The 17,664-nt window shown below is 36.6% G+C and overlaps 1 protein-coding gene across 1 annotated transcript; it reads right to left on the reverse strand.

Moving 5' to 3' along the window:
• Positions 1 to 878: 878 nt before the first annotated feature.
• Positions 879 to 1,850, reverse strand: LOC140524077 (olfactory receptor 6K2-like). The gene has a single exon (XM_072638580.1). The coding sequence runs from the start codon at positions 1,848 to 1,850 to the stop codon at positions 879 to 881; it is 972 nt and encodes a 323-aa protein (XP_072494681.1).
• Positions 1,851 to 17,664: the final 15,814 nt, after the last annotated feature.

The following is a 17,664-nucleotide window of genomic DNA, read 5'->3' on the forward strand; positions in this document are numbered from 1 at the left end:
AATTAAAAAGAATAAGCACTGTCACAATGAAGGTGTAGAAAACACCTCCCCCTCTTTCTTTGCAAAAATGAAAGGTCCACAGAGAGGAACATCACATATATTTTCAGATCTAGTCTTTCATATAGTGATTAGTTTTCTTTCCCCTTTATTTTCTCTTTCAAAAAAAATATTATTATATGAGGTGGATCTCTGAGAGGGACAAGGGAGAAATCTAAAGAGAAATTTAGATGACATAAATTTTCTTTAAAAAAAGAAATGCTCTTCCACCTTCTCTCTTCCTAAATTATCATTACCCTGAACTCAACAAATAATAAAAACAGTTCATGTAGAAAAAATAATTTGTAGGAATTATAGGAACAGGTCACGTAATAATAACATAGACAATAATGTATGAAAAGTACTTTACAAATCATAAACTCCCATATAAATGCTAGTTATTATTAAAATTAAGTCATGAAACTGGGTGAGTGTTGAAGTAGCTATATTCAGGACATTATTTCTTATTGGGTGAAATCTATAGCAGGGAAATAGCCACTATTTGACTAGCCATCTGGCATTTTTACCAAAGCAAGTCAGTGCTTCCTACTAGTGTGCTTTAAAAAAATCTTTGCTTATTTTTCTTTTTAGCTTTGGTTTTTGTGGTCCTAGCTAGAACTAATATATCTGTGTGAACGATGCTTTCTGTAAGCAAGCTATTAAAAAATGAACATATTTCTTTTCAGCACACTGCTGATTCTTAGAGTTTCTTTAAATTCTGATTTTTTAAAAAATCAGATATTGACTTCAAGTTAGGATTCACAAGTTGAGAAGACATTGATAAGTTATAATTAGTGCCGACAGGATATTGACATTGATGACATCAATCAAAATATGATGTATCACTTGATTTTAGAGGAAAAGATCCTTGGTAGACTCATATGTTTTTTTACAGCCTCTTTAATCTCTTTATTCCTCAGGCTATAGATAATGGGGTTGAAAAATGGGGACAAAACAGTAAAGGCCAGGGCAATCGCTGTATCCCAGAACAAGGAATATGTGGCTGAGAAACGCAGGTACATGAGTGCTACACTGCCAAAGAACAGCACAAAGACCATGAGATGGGAAGCACAGGTGGAGAAGGCTTTTCTACGACCCTCAGCTGAACGGATGCGCAGAACTACTACCACAATGCCAGCATAAGAGAGGAGGATGAGGAGCACAGCTGTGACAATCTCTGCAGCATGGACCACATCAACCACTTGGATCATGATAATGGCCCGGGTGTCTGTGCAGGCCAGACGGAGGAGTGGGAGGAAGTCACAGAAGATATGCTCCAAGTGATTGGAGCCACAGAATGGTAGTGTGGAGATCCACACAACCTCAGGCAGGGGTGTGATGAAGCCACAGATATAGCAGACCAGGGTCAACTGGACACATAGTCTGGAAGTCATGATGGTTGGATAATGAAGGGGTCTGCAAATAGCCAAATAGCGATCAAAGGCCATAACTGTCAAAAGGCACACTTCACTTATGCCTGTGGAATGGAAAAAATACAACTGCACCATACAACCATTTAAGGAAATGCTCTTTTTCTCACTGAGAAGGTTAGAAAGCATGAGTGGGATAGTGGACGTGGTATACCAAAGCTCCAGGAAAGAGAGGGAACTGATAAAGAAATACATTGGGGTGTGGAGGTGGGCATCTCTGTGGACCACTATGACAATGACCAAGTTTCCAACAACGATGAAGACATAAATGAAGAGCAGTGGGACAAAGCAGATGACAGCATCTCCCCAGTCTGTGGGGAAAGCAGAAAAGATGAATTCCTGAGCAGTAGTCCAATTTCTGCTCTCCACATCAAAGGAAGGCATGAGACTGGTGACTGCTAGTGACACATGAACATCCTAAGAAGAGTCTGTGGTCAGTCAGTCGACACTTTTGTTTCAAGTGTTGGTCTTTTTCCTGTATTTGGAGAATGCCCAATAAGCAGATACAGGTCACAAATTTAGAGGAAACTCCCAGTGGAAAGGGGTAGGAAAAAGAAAAACCAAAAACAATCACACAAAGAGAAAGTGCAGGAGGGAAAAGACCTTAGAAACAAGAAAATAACTTTTTACCATTGTGTGACACCTATATCCAGAAATTTGTGTGTGTGTGTGTTTGTATGTCTATGCGTGTGATGAGATTGCAATGATCTTATCTTTTCTCCCTCTTTGCTTCACTGCTTCCTACTACTGAATTCACCATTGATATTCAAAACTTTTTTGTATAGACTGTGAGGCATTCTGAAAAGAGTACAAGATTTGAAGTCATTGAGTTGGAAATGTTCCTACAAAGCCTGCAACCAATGTGACCATGAGCAAGTCCAATGAGCACTGTGAACCCATATTACCTCATCTGTAAAATCAGCATGATGGTACTTGCCCTATTTCCTCAAAAGGCTGCGATGAGGAAAGTATTTTGTAAACTTCAAATACTATGTACTTAGTATCGTGAACAGAGTACTAGACTTAGAGTCAGAACGACCTGAGTTCAAATTCTGTCTCAATCACTTACTCACTGTTTGACCCTGGGCAAGTCACTTAATCACTCTCAGCCTCAGTTTTCTCACCTGCAAAACAAGGATAGTAATATAATAATAATATTAATAATGATAACTCCCAGAATTGTTTTAAGCATCAAAATGATTTAATATTGTGAAGTGCTTTGTAAACCTTAGAGGGCTATGTTAGTGCTTTAGGATCATTGAGGTAGAGCAGGATGTTAGAAGCCATCTAATAAAGTCCCTCATTTTACAGATGAAATAACTGAAGTATAGACAGGTTATATGACTTGCTCAGGGTCATTAAGTATCCAAGGCAGAATTTGAATTCATCTTTGTAACTCCAAGTCCAGTGTCCTATTCTCTGTGTTGAGCTGTCTCAAAGAAACCAACTCACCAAAGAAAGCAAAACTCCTGTTTCCCAAAGATAAGTGACTTGCCTGAGGTCACACATCTATTAACTATAAGAGGAACAATTTGGCCTAAAATCTTCTTAACTCAAGGTCCAGAACTCTATCCACTGTATCAACTAAGTCTCTTCCCATTACCACCCTAAGTACCTCTATTCTTGGCGGTTCGGTTCCCATTTTACTGAAAAAAATATATATTTTACTAGTAACCCCAAACATACTCTCTTTCCTCCTAGATCAGAACTGTACCTCTTAAAAAAAAAGTTAATCTCTTCACATATCTTTGACCTCCTCCAATTCCTCTTGCCTCCACCAAGATATTGTCACATCAATTACAGAATGCTATTTATGAGATTTTCAATTTCTCCTTCTCCAGTGCCTTTTTTTATATGCCTTCAAATATACAAAGATCCCTCTACCTTGAGCATTTGTATTTTATACTGCAGTCCCATAAAGCTACTGTTCTATTTTCCTCTTTCCTTTCACTCCCAAATTTCTCTACAAAATGTGTCATTATTTTCATTTCCTTGACATTAATGAATAGGCAATGTTACCTCCTGGAGAGAGTGTTGGTCTTCCAGGCAGGGATTCAAATAACACTTTATTTAATATCTGATAAGTCACTTAACTGGAATTCCTCATATGCAAAATGGCGATGATAATACCTATGGCACCTATCTTTCAAGGTTCTTTATGAGATGCAAATGAGATAATAAAGGTGTTTTGTATATTATTATTGCTATTATTTTTAAATCCCTACAGTCTACTTCTACTTCTTTATTCTACTGTAAGTCATTAATCGTTTCTTAATCATTACCTTCTTCATCTTTACTACCTTTGCTCTCTCTACAACATTTCCACTCTTGATACCCTTCTCTCCTTAAAATTTTATTTTTCCTTGGTTTCCTTGAAACTATATTGTCCTCCTTCTGTTGCCATCCCTTTGACAACTTTGAGTTCTTTCACTGTTTGTCCACTTCTTTTCCATTCCTGAAATGAAATGTGGATAAATTCCCCCCAAAATCAGCTCCTAGCCTCTTTATTTTCTCACTCTACATACATTTCCTGGGAGATTTCATTCACTCCAAACTTCAACTATCACCTCTGTGGGAAAAACCTGAAAATCTATATCTTCATTCATGACCTTCCTGAACTCTGTTTACACACATTTAACCACGGTCCTGGCCATTTTTGTTGGTAGATACTGGCCACTCATTTATCACAAACTCAATATGTCTTAAAATGAATTCATTCTGCCTGACCAAACTTGATTCCCATCCTGACTTTTTTCGCTTCACAATAGTACCTCATTTTTAAAAACAGCCCATTTTATTAGTCATCCAGATTCCAAATTTTATATTTACTTTTTGTTCCTCACTCTCCTTCATTCTGAACTTTCCTAATTTTATTGAGGGCAATGCCATCCATCTATTTATCTTCTCTTAAAGCCTAAAGATTTCATTCTCAACTCCCCTCTCCATATCCAATCTCTTGTCAAGTCCAATAAGTTTTACTCTCATAACATCTCTGGTATCTACCTCCTTCTCTGCTCTGATACTTAACCACATCTTTGGTGCAAACTCTCTTCACCTTATTTTGGAACTATTGCAATTAACCTTCATTTTGGTCTCCCTGTCTCAAATCTCTCCCCGATATGGTCTGTCCTTCACTCACTCATCAAATCAAATTTCCCATGCAAAAAATCTCACCTTTTGAAGAACCTCCAACAGCTCCTTATCACCTCTATGATCAAATGTAAAATCATCTGTTTGGCAATCAAAGCCTTTTACAACATGATTGCCTCCTATCTTTCCATTCTTCTTAAACCTTACTCCAGCCTAGTCCACTCTGTGATACAATAGCACTGGCCTCCTTGATATTCCTTGAACCCAGCACCTTATCTCCCAGCTCCAGGCATTTTCAATGGCTATCCACCATTCCAGGATTTCTCTTCCTCCTCCTCACCACCTCCTGGCTGCTTTGGCTTCCTTCAGGTTACAGCTAAAATCTCACCTTCTAAAATAAGCCTTTCCTAAACCCCCTTAATGCTACTGTCTTTCCTCTATTAATCTCCAATTTATCCTGCAGTTGCAGAGACACCTAGGGTGCATGGTGGATAGTGTGCTGACCCCAGATTTGGAAAGACCCAACTTCAAATACAGTGTTAGACTCTTACTAGTTGTGTGACCCTGGGAAATTGCTTAATTTCTATTTGCCTTCATTTCTTTATCTATAAAATGGGGATAATAATAGCACATACATGTTATAGGGATCAAATAAGATAATTATAAAGTACTTAGCACAGCTCCTGGAACATAGGAGGAATTTAATAAATATTTATTCCTTCTCTCTATATAATTTTGTCTTCATCTTGCATTTCCATTAAATTGTGAGCTGCTTGTGAACAAAGATTTTCTTTTTTCTTCATTGTATCGCCTCTACTTAGCATATAATAGGTGCTTAATAGATAGCTATTGACTTATTGACTGACAACCAGGGACCAATTAATAATAATGTAACATGGTTGACTTCAGCCTGATAACTGAGGCCTAGACCTCTTCCCCAGGCTGCTCAGATACCTTGTAAGGGATAAGAAATCTCTTTTCTTTGTCAAAGACTTGAGCCCTCACCAGTTATATTCTTCCAATAACTAGTGTTCCAATTGTCTTAAACACTTATGATTTGATTAGCTTTTACAATGGGATATTTACTTCGAAGACTGAGAAACAGCAAACAACCTTGTGAAGTTTATATATCATTACCTCCATTTTACAGATGAGAAAACTGATGTTAATAGAGGTCTAGGGACTTGCCCAGGGTCACAGTAGGATTTGAACTCAAGTTCTCGGAACTCCAAATTCATGAATCAATGCGCAATCCATCTGCCTGATTTTAAGACTTCCTGATTCTTTATTTGCAATGTTTACAGACTCTATGTCTTTCTCTCCACTTGAATTGCTACCTCACTAATTCAGTCCCTTATCAACTCACAGGTAGACTATTGCAATAGCCTCAGAACTGGTCTAACTACAGTTTTTCTCCTTAGATCCAATCCACTCCTTGACCTCAGGGTAAGCTTTCTAAAACATTTTCGATAACCCAGTGCAGGATTTCCATCTCCTTCCCTATCCATGCTCTACTCATTTCCTTTCAAGATGACTCAGTTCAAATCTTACATCATCTAGGAAGTGTTCCATGACCACACTATCTTAAAATTATGTTTTCCCCCCTGAACTGAGTTTCTCCTCTGTAGTGCTGTATCCCTTCTTTTAGGATCACAGAATGTCGGGTCTATAAAGAGACCTTAGAGACTATGGTTCTGGTTCAGGTCCTAAAGAGTGGATCTGATGATATGATGATATTAGTATTGTGCTGACTGTTTCAAGATCTATAAAGCAAGCCACCAAACTTGACTTTGGATTTGAGGTTCTGAAAGTTTGAGGCAAAAAATATGCAAGAAGGAACACACTCTCTCTCTCTCTTTTTTTTTTTTTTTTACTAATGGCTCAAAGCGACTCCAGTTAGGCAAAGAACACACACATACATACATACAAACACATATGTATATGTGTATATATACAAACATGCACGTATACATATATCCATATCCATAAACCCCATATATACATGTATTTTTCTAATTAGAGACACTTTGAGCCATTAATAAAACATAAATATACATGCACAAATGCACATATGTGTATAAATATGTACATGTTTGCATGTATGTGTATGTGTGTATGAGGGAAAGAGAGAGAGAGAGAGAGAGAGAGAGAGAGAATTTTCTTTTACCCACATAATGGTCACCTCAACTTCTCAGAACCATCACTTTCAAAGACGGGCAGTGACACAGCTCTCCTTGGAACAATTGCCAACAGTCTCAGTTGGGGAGATTCAGGATAAGTGGGATATAAGTCTTTTAGACACCAAGCAGGGAGGGTAAACAAACAGTACTTAAGGAATGGCACTGGAGGAATTGAGTATCTCAGGGTGTGAGAATCTAACCTTAACAATTACACCTGTTTTGTGCAAGCCATCTATCTTAAGGAATACTATAGTAGAGCCAAGGATGCATAGATTCAATCATTCATAAGCCTAGAAACAACATCAGGCTGACAGTTTGCATAGACTTCTAGGTTCTCTTTACTAATAAGATTGCCCTGTAGGGACATCTTAACTGTGCCAAAGAGGGAAACTGAACCCCTGAAAGGGTTTGCCCAGACTCACACAGCTGGTAAACAGCAGAGCCTAGACTCAAAAGCAAGTCATCTGATTGCAAGTCTGGTTTCTTTCTGCTATCTCTCTCAGCATTTCCTACTCCCTGATATTAATCTGTTGTATCTCACTAATCACATCAACTAAATTGGAAATTCCTTGAGAGTATGTAACTCATTGTCTAACATAGTGATTTGCTCTAAAATAAATATTTTGACTGTATCTCTTTATACTCATTCTATTTTAGGCATGTGTAAATGGAATAACAAATTGCAGTAGATAATGAGCTGGACCTGGAGTCAAGAAGCTCTAGATTTGAGCCCTGCTGCCAATACTTTCTGTATGTCCTGGGATAGATCCCTTAACCTCTAAGTGCCATAGGCAAGTCCCTATAATTCTAAGTTAAAAAGAAGGGGACATCATGGGATGAAGGGGAGAGAGATAAAATCCCGGGTCCAGGCCCTATCCCTATTCTATTTGAGACTCTTGGCAATCTGGCTCTGTGAGGTATGTGCTATTATTCTATTTAAGGCACTCAGCAATCTTTCTCCAATTTGGAATCCTATATTTGTTGATGCTTCTGGAACTCAACCTAACATTTTTTTTCCCTTCACATATTCGGGAAAACCATCCCCCCTGCCTCATGCCTGGAATGCATTCCCTCTTCCTTTCACCTTTTAAGGGTCCAAGGTTTAGTTCAGAGACTTATACCTCCCTGTAATTATCTCTCTTCTCAGGTACCTCAAGAGCACATTGCATGACCCTCTTTGACTCCCTCAATCTTTATCCTTACTTACATTAATCTGGATATAGGCTGTATTCTTTAAGGGGAAAACTAAGATATTTTTGTCTTCCTGCCTAGCACAATCATTTGCACACAGTAGGAATTTAGTCATTGTTTGTTGAGTTTAATACTACACATGATAATAGTTCACAGTTAAATAACACTTTAAGGTTTGGAGCATACTTTACATTTATTGTCTCATTAGACCCTCATAACAACTTGAAAGATAGGTGCTACTATTCCCATTTTATAGATGAGAAAACTGACTCAGTGAAGTTGAGTGAGAGAATTCATGCTCAGGTCTTTTGAATTCATTTTACACATTTAATCCACTACCTAGTTGGCCACCAGAATCATCTTCCTCTAATACTCCCTTAGTCTTCTCCTAACCTATTCAGGAAGTGAAGATGGCTCCCTGTGGTTCATCATATCAGTTTCTAAGATCTCTTTCTTGGGTCCAAGATCCCTTCCTTCTGAACTTTACCAGGTGGTGCAGTGGATAGAGCACCAGTGCAGGAGTCAGGAGGAACTGAGTTCAAATCTCACCTCAGACACTTGACACTCAGTAGCTGTGTGACCCTGGGCAAGTCACTTAACCCTAATTGCCTCATCCTGGCTCATCTCCAGTCATCCTGATGAATATCACTGGATCACTGGTTTCAGATGGCTCTGGAGGAGAAGTGAGGCTGGTGATCTGCACAGCCCTCCCTCATTCAAAACAAAGTCAAGTGCAAGTCATGTCATCATTTCTCTGATGGCATGGTCTTCTTCAGCAATGAAGGATGAACATACACCATGTTGATCTCCTGTGATCACTGAGAATATACTGACCGCTCCAGTCACACTAATTTTTGTCTAGTCCTCTAGTTAGCAGAGACTTGCCTCAAATGTCATTGAATCCAACCTCTATGTGAAGTTTGAATCCTCTCTACCATATTCCTTAGACCAAACTTCTGAACACTTCCAGATATTAAGAATTGCTTATAAGTCAGCTTTATTTCATTTCTAGGCAGCTCTAGGAAGTTCTTCTTTCTCTCTGAAGTCCTGAGTTCAAAGCCTGGCCCTACCATTTACTATTCTATGACCTTGGGCAAATCATTTAAACTCTCTAAGTCTCAATTTCCTTGTGTTTAAAATGAGAGTTTGGGACTAAATGATCTTTGTGGTTCCTTGCAACTCTAATTCAGGCTTAAATGAAATACTATATGCAATTCACTCTTCAAATTTTAGCTGCACAATACCAATTAGGATGGGTTTTACGTGGACCAATATTTCTAGCCTAATGAACCTCCTACCCCCAAAATTCCTTCATGATACTTACTATTGAACCCCATCCTTTCCTTCCTAACCATGCTCAATATTTGCCTCTTCTATGGTTAATACCACATGACCTTAATCAGCATCTTTTCTAAGTAGCCCGCACATAGATATACATTTCATTAAGCTACAATCATCTTTCTTTTTACATAAATCTTCTTATGTCTTTTCCTTCCTCTTAGATGGGGATCTTCTCACATGCAAATTCCTTCCTCTTTGGAATTTCTCTACCATTCCCAATACAGTCCTCAAAATAGGGCAGACTCAGTCCAAAGTCATAGAATCATAGACTTAGAGCTTGAGAGCACATTAGAGATCATGTAAGCTCAACCATTTCATAGCATAGATGAGAAAACTGAGACCCAGGTAGGTTTTGACTTGCTCCCCATCACCTCCTCCCACTCCCATACATAGTAAGTATTAGAGGCAGAATTCAAACCAGGACCTCCAATTCCATAAAATTCTTATTTCTACTATATTGAAAGAGTAAATTACAAGCTTTGTATGTTGGTCCCTTGAAGAGCAGTGTAAACGGAAGAGTTGTCCTCATAGGCCAAATCAATTTACAGCAGAATTCTTTCAGGTCTGCTTCTCAGTTCCTCATTTACTCTTTAAATTTCCCCTGGCTTAAGGTAGCATATTGTACATAATAGATGCTTAATAATCGTTTGTTGGTCTGAATTTCCGATCTCATCTCTGACTTTAAAAAAAACACCTCAGATCTGAACCCAAAGGAATACCCCAAGGTGTACATCAGGAACTATAGCCCTTGTACCTGCCAGCATCCCTCACACTGATTCCTCCGTCCAGACTTAATTGTCCCGTACTTACCTAGAAGTCACCCTCACTTCTCTATCTACTCTTTGAACCTGAATTCTGTGAAAAGTTTCTAAAGCTGCCTTCCCCCAAGTGAATCAATAATCCTTGGTAAGACCCACTGACCTTGATTCAGAGGTTGGAGAGGCCCTGGAAGAAGATATCCCCTTGTTCCCACCCTTCAATGTCCTCTTTTTATCTTTAAACACGCACTTAGAGGTCAGAATGACTTCCTTTGCAATGGTTATACTTTGTCCTTCCATCCAAATTATCTCTTTTCTCCACCAGGTAGGAAAATATTGATGTGATTGCTATTCCTAGAGGGACATGGAGAAGAGGATTGGGAAGAGAAAAAAATTGTCCCTCCGGTGGGATTTTCTCAGGTAAAAACATCAAAGATAAACAATTCTTCCCATGAGGAAACTAATTAGAACAAAAAATATTCCAGCTTGTAATTAGAAGCCTCCCACCTTCAATTCCCTGTTTCTTCTCAGACTCTCAGACCTTCTAAAATTGACCCCAGATCTTTGGAAAGGAAGCACAAAGTCCTTATTTTTGTTGAATAAGAGAAACTGTTGGAATAAATTTGGTGATCAAATTAGGCTTGAAGACTGATGAAAAACAAAAACAAGTTTTTCTGATTCACAAATATATTCAGTATTTAATAGGTGAAAGACATAATGAAGGATCTGAGTGATTCAGAAGTTACCCCAGTCTTAAAAAGCTTCCTAACCTAGTTGGAGAGATAACAACTACATCTCCTCCCCATTCCCACATGACTGTGGCTGGAGGCCTTCCTTTTCATTTGCCTGTTGGAGGCCTACTCATCCTTCAAACCTCAACTCAAATGTTAACTGCTCCATGAAACTTTCTTAGTAATCTAGAAAAGAGAGGTTAGACTAAGGGTGGATTAGCAATCAGGATAACCCAAGTGAGTGGGGTTTAGAAAAAGGAGGAACTCAAATATTAGACAGGGGTAATGACATCCTTCCCTTTGTTCTATACCTCTTTACTCCAGTGATCAGGTATCTATAAGAACTATAGTTATTGAGGTTTACATCTCATTCTCTTCTAGATAGTAAGCTGCATGAAGGATATTATGTATTACATAATATTGTACCTTAAGGAAGTCACTTAATCTTGCTTGTCTCAGTTTCCTCATCTGTAAAATGATCTGGAGAAGGAAATGGCAAACCACTCCACTGTCTTTGCCAAGAAAATCCCAAATGGGATCATGGAGAGTCAGACACAACTGAAATGACTGTACAGCAACAACAACATCAGGAACTTTTCCCAATACTGGGGAAAATGTTGTGTAAACAGTTGATACTACATAAATTTTGGTTGAATGACAGAATAAAGGAATTAACTATGAAAATGCTAATAAGGCTAGAAGGCAATATAGGCAAAGTACCAAATGAATGATAAAGAAGATAACTATCATGAATAGATGAGAAAAGCTTTGGAAGAATAAGTAAGGTGGGGAATGAATGAAAGTTCAGTCGGTGTTGGAAAGATAGGCCAAAAAGGTTGTGTCATTGGGAGGGAAGCAGATCTCAGTGAGTGCCAGAAGATGGAGGGAGTTGGAAAGGAAAAGCCTGAAGATTAAAACAAGTTTGTCATTTATCCATGGAACATGAATTCCAGAGAGCACAATTTATGGAGTGGGATATTGGGGTGATGGAGTTGAAAGAAATAGGAATAAGAAGTCAGGTAGAGGGGGCTGGAGAGTCATGTTTGAAAAATTCACTGGGATGGAGAGATTATGCCTGGGGAAATTTGGTGATATTAAGAGGTGGGATCAGACAGGTTTTCATTGTCTTGAAGGGTTTGTCCTCACCATGGAGTTCTTAGAGGGGTGCTTAGGGAGTTCCAGAGGTGATAAGTGCTGGAAGACAGGAATTTAATAACATTTAGGCAGAGTTGCAAATTATTTTGGAGAATGATCAATTCACAGCTCCACCAACAATACAGTCATATGATTGTTTTCCTCACAGTACTTTCAAATTCCTCATTTCCCTTTTTTTGTCAACTTTGACAATTTGAGGAGTGTGAAGTGGAACTTCAGAGACAGGTCACAACTAATTTGCAATTCTCTAGTAGTGATTTGGAGCATTTTTTATATGGATATAGACAACTTTATTTCTTCCCTAGAAAACCATCTGTTCACATTCTTTGGCCATCTATCAATTAAGAAATACATCCAGTTCATTTTTCATAGTCAGTGTCTATATGAGTTTTTATTAACTGATGTACGTACCAGCTCTTAGGTTATCTGTCTAATTGCATGTCATATTCTGGTCAGCAGTTATTCTTCATCCATTTGATTGTACTTGTGTGGATAGTTATGTTAAACTATTATGCATAATTATGGATTCCATTTAGGAACTTATAGGGCTTATTATATGAAATATTATTAATATGTGAAAACTATTTCCTTTAGATATTATAATAGATATCTTCTGTGTCGATGAGAATACCTTTAGCAAGGATATATCTCTATATTTTTTTCAATATGAATAATCAGGGAACCTTTCAACAAAGTTATCTTGGTTGTTACATCTTTCAAAAACTCTTATATGATTTTTACATAGCATGAGAGATACCTTGGAGAAGAGCCTTTAAAGTAGTACCTTGCTCTATCATTAAGCCAATTGAGATTTTATATTCTCTCCATCCTTCACTCAGTTGTGTAGCAGTAAGATATGGTTGGTGGTAGAACATTTATAAAAAACAAAATAAAATAAAAACTATAACAAGAAATTTGATGAATAATGGTATTTGTTTTTATTTCTTTTATGGTAATTGAGTGAACCACATTGATTACATCTTTTGGCTCAATATGGATCTAGCTCAGTTCCCTTTTTATTCAATTATGGGTCTTGTCCTATTTCTGTCTGGTGAGAAAATTGTATTCAATTATGGGAATTGTGAGAAAACTTTATTGCATTGTTTGAACTTAGCCCTGCATGGCTGGGAAGCTGAGCCACCTCCATTTGTTGCTTAGAGACCCCTAAATGAGGATCTAGGGGTTATGCTAATCAAAAACCCAGTCAGACCTGAAGATTGAGGCAAAGAGTTTTCTCATAGTTATACATCTCAATAAATTCATATGTCTTATCTGAAAACTGACCCTATACTTGTCAATTAGTTATTCCTGTATTTCTTTAATTGTGTAAGACACATAAGGGGAATTTCAGGGAGATGCACCTGTTTACTCTCCTCCTCCCAAATTACAAAGTCTCCAATCTCCAGTTAGAAATCAGATTACCTAATTTTATATCTTGTTTTATTGTTTTCTTTAAATTAATTGGTCTTATTTGATTATTTTTTAATACACAAAAATTGGTCTCACTTTATATTCAGTCAGGGTCTCTGGAATGACTGGAAAATCCAAAGACCCATTTATTATGCCTGCTAAACTAATAAATCATGCAGCTCGGATTGTTTTCTCCATTATCATAATTTAGCCACCACTCTTACAAGGAATGATATATCTTTGACATATGTATGGAAGACAGGGCAGCTAGGTGCCACAATGGATAAAGCACCAAGCCTGGGAAGGCAGGAAGACTCATCTTTGTGAGTTCAAATCTGGCTTCAGACACTTACTAACTATGTGACCATGGACAATTTACTTAATCCTGTTTGCCTTAGTTACTCATCTGTAAAACAAACTAAAGAAGGAATTTTTTTTGTCATATTTTTCCATGGGAAAAAAAAACACTCCGGTATCTGTCAAGAAAACCCCAAATGGAGTCACAAAGAATTGGGTATGACTGAGATACTACTGAACAAGGCAAAGAGGTAGAAAATACACTATTGAGGGAAAGTCTTAAATGGAACATTTTGCTCTGCCAAATCTTTTTATTTCCCCACACACTTAAAAAAAAAAAAAGCAAAGCCTGATCTTGTATTATCTATAGCTTTCAGTCAATTGAGAGTTTATAAAACTGTGATTTAATGTGTAATATCACTGGTAGTAGTCTGCCTGCTCCCCCACACACATGCTTTTTGACTTTGAAATGAGTTCTATTATTCTTTTTCACTGAATATTTACCTTTCTAATGACATTTTTTCATGCAAAACTCTATAGTAAATAATGGCTCAAATTTTTAAAATCACAAGATTCATATGAAAAAATGAGTTAAACCCCCAATGGTTCAAATGCATTGCATTGTAGTTATTATTTCAACAGCATTTCTACACATTTTCTGAATTCACAATTCCAGAAACAATAAACATTACACTAACATAAAACAATACCACAGGCTTAAAATGTGAAATATGGAAACAAAATTTATCACCAGTCAAAGAACATTAATTCAGTTCAATGCATCTCCAGATCATTTTACATGGAAAACTGTTCTGTTTATTTACCAAATTTGGCATCTATATAGTTGAACTCGAAGACTAGTAGATCAGTCATCTCTTATAGCTATAAAGATGTGGCATCAGCAGTTACATTCAGAGCACAGAACAACACCATTTGAATAATGCTTTACTCCAATTAATTTATCAAACTCAAAATAAATCCAAATTTTAAATCGCTCAATTTTAAAGCTTTCTAGTTACTTTCCCACAAGCTTCAACACTGTTAAAAATATTAAAAACTTGTGAAATTTATCTTGGAAATCATGAAAAATCTTTAAATTCAATCTAAATTCTTGAGGGAGAAATAAGCATTATTCTGAGTGGTGTACACAGTTTTTTAGCCATGGCAATCTTGCTATTCTCTTAAATCAAGGAGTCTAAAACTTCTTTAAATTTCTACAATATTTTCCAAACTCCTGAGCTTCTCTTTTGGATAATATTGGAGATTCTGATTGTGGGTGAAGATGAAGATCTTGCATAGTTACATTTAAATGAAAAATCACTAGTTTTATTTTCTTGCTGTCAGTCAATTAAAGGTTGGTTTTGGTTTTTTTGAAATTCTACTTTTAAGAGTAATTTTACGTATTTCTTATCATCTATGAAAAATTAGTCTGTCCCCCTTACTAGCCCTTGAATTGAGCAAATTAAAAAATAAAATATAATAAATCATCCAATACATAGCTGCATAATCTTGTAAAACAATTCCCTCATCGAAATGCCCAAAAATGCATGTCTCTCTCTGCATTTAAAGTTCATTATCTTATGTCAGGAGTTGAGTGGTATGTTTTATCTTCATTCTTTTGGATTTGTGGTTTATCATTACATTAATTAGAGTTATAAAGTCTTTCAAGTCTTTTTTTATCTATGATGCTGTTAGCATTATATGATATTTTCCTCTAAGTTCTGCTCACTTTACACACTTTTTCACGAGTTCACAGAGGCCTTCCCAGTTTCCTCTGAAACTATTCATTTCAGCATTTCTTATGGCACAATAATATTCTATTATGTTACATAACGGCTAAGTTTCAATCTGCTATAAGATGATGTCCCTTTACTTTCCATTTTTTGGCTATAATGAAGCAAACTATCAGTGCTGTGCATATTTGGTATATATTAATAATTTTCCTCTTTCTGTAGGATATGGGCCTCATAGCTGGATCAAAGGATGTGTGTATTTTAATAACTTTTGGAGTATAGTTCCAAATTGCTTTGCAGAATGGCTGGACCAATTCACGTCTCCACTACTAATTCCCCCCCCACACCCCAGTCTTTCTAACATTTGCCATTTTCTTTTGTAGTCACCTTTGTCAGTCTGATAGGTGTGAGGCAGAACCTTGGAGTTAGTTTAATATTCATTTCTCTTATTAGTGAGAAAGAATTTTTTTCATATTTTTTGTAGCTTGTATATCTTCCTTTGAAAACTACTTATATTTGTTGACCAGTGACTATTAGTCTCATAAATTTTAATCAGTCACTATTATATCTTGGAAATAATATCTTTATCACAGAAATTATATATATATATATATATATATAGTGTGTGTATATATACATATCTTTCCAAGTACCTGTTCCTGTTCTAATTTTGATTATATTACATTTGTGTGAATAATTAAAAATTATATCATTAGACATGAAAGTTAATTTCTTTTTTGCTCCTCTAATTTGCTTAAGATGGGACAATTTATATTTAGGTCCTGTGTCCATGTGGGGCTTGCTTTCATGTGTGCTATGCTACTTGTCTTTCTAATCCACTCATTGAGGATGGACCTTAAAGGTTAGTTAATCCAACCTCCTCATGTTATAGATAACAAGCAGATCAAGTCACACAAACAGTAAATAGCAAAGTCAGAATCCAAAGTATTCTTTCCAAAATAAGAACTGAGATTTTTTCTGATACTTTATCTTAAAACAGCTAGGTGATATCATAAATACAGCACAGAACCTGGAGTTAGGAAGACCTGAGTTCAATTCTAACCTCAGACACTTACTAGCTGTGTGACCCTGGGCAAGTGTGGGTATTGTAATAGTAGTTACCTCACATGACTGTAAGGATCAAATTAGATGATCTTTGTAAAGTCCTTAACACAGTGCCTGGCACATAGTAGGAACTTAAAAAAATATTTCTTCCCTTCCTTTTCATACCCTATCTTAATCTTCTTCTAATGCTTCAAGAATTAACTATTCAGTGCTTTCAAATTTTTGCCACTTCCAGAACAGGCTGCTTAGGTTATGAATCTGATCTATTATGACTGCTTTTGTCATTTTTATTTTATTCAATTCTACTCATTCATGCTGATGAAGTACATTAGGGACTGCGGCATTATAATCATAATATGTTGGCTCTGCAAGATTCGCTGTAAATACAGTTTGTTACAAAAATCTTTATCAATTGTTCCCATTTTTGTCTTTTTCTGTCTAGTCTTCCTCCAGTTTCTTTCAGTAAGTGCACATAGAATGATTTTGTTTTGCTAGATCTAAATATACTTTCTTGAAACTTTTTTCTTTCTTGTCACTTCTGTGAAATAATATTTCTCTTAATCTTCTATCTTCCTTCTCAACATGATTTTGCAAATGTCTTTATATTCTACACTCCTATTTACCCATGGTGGCCACTTCTCTCTGCTTGGCAGAGATTAAGTATTTCATGGCTAATGTGAATTTCAGTGTTTTTTGGTTACCTCATTATAGAAATTATTTTTCATCATTTAAACTTCTATGTGAAGTTATTAGAATCAATGTCTTCTACACAATTTCCATTTTTAGTACTGATGACTTATTTAAATGGATCAGATTAGCATTGTTCACATTATATGCCATGTCTTTTTCTCATTTTTATTCTTTTAGTTTTGTATTGCTTTTGATCTTTAGGTAATAAGTCAATGATCTAATTGCATACTGATTGATAGTTTATTCGGGAACATTCTCATCAGTAAGAAGTTATTTGCTGCCCATTAAAAAAATGATTGACTTATTTGGTGTTGTATTTTGATGCTTGATGTGGACTTGCCAGAATTTCCCAAGTTTTATCACAAAGAAAATCATCATAATACCTCAGTGAAGAGTTTCGCTAAGCCTTGTGCTGTTTCATTCCTTACACATGAGCCATATTTTGAAATATATTTTTGTCATCTTCTCCTATGCCTAACTTTGCACTGAAATCATGAATATTAAAGCAGTCCTTTAGAATTTCTGTTTTCTCATCCTCCACAAGTGATGCCATCATG

This window comes from Notamacropus eugenii, chromosome 2 (genome assembly GCF_028372415.1).
Source record: "Notamacropus eugenii isolate mMacEug1 chromosome 2, mMacEug1.pri_v2, whole genome shotgun sequence".
Lineage (NCBI taxonomy): Eukaryota > Metazoa > Chordata > Mammalia > Diprotodontia > Macropodidae > Notamacropus > Notamacropus eugenii.

Bases quoted from the DNA above. Each gene is read 5' to 3' on its own strand.
- LOC140524077 (XM_072638580.1), bottom strand. From the start codon at position 1,850: ATGCCTTCCTTTGATGTGGAGAGCAGAAATTGGACTACTGCTCAGGAA.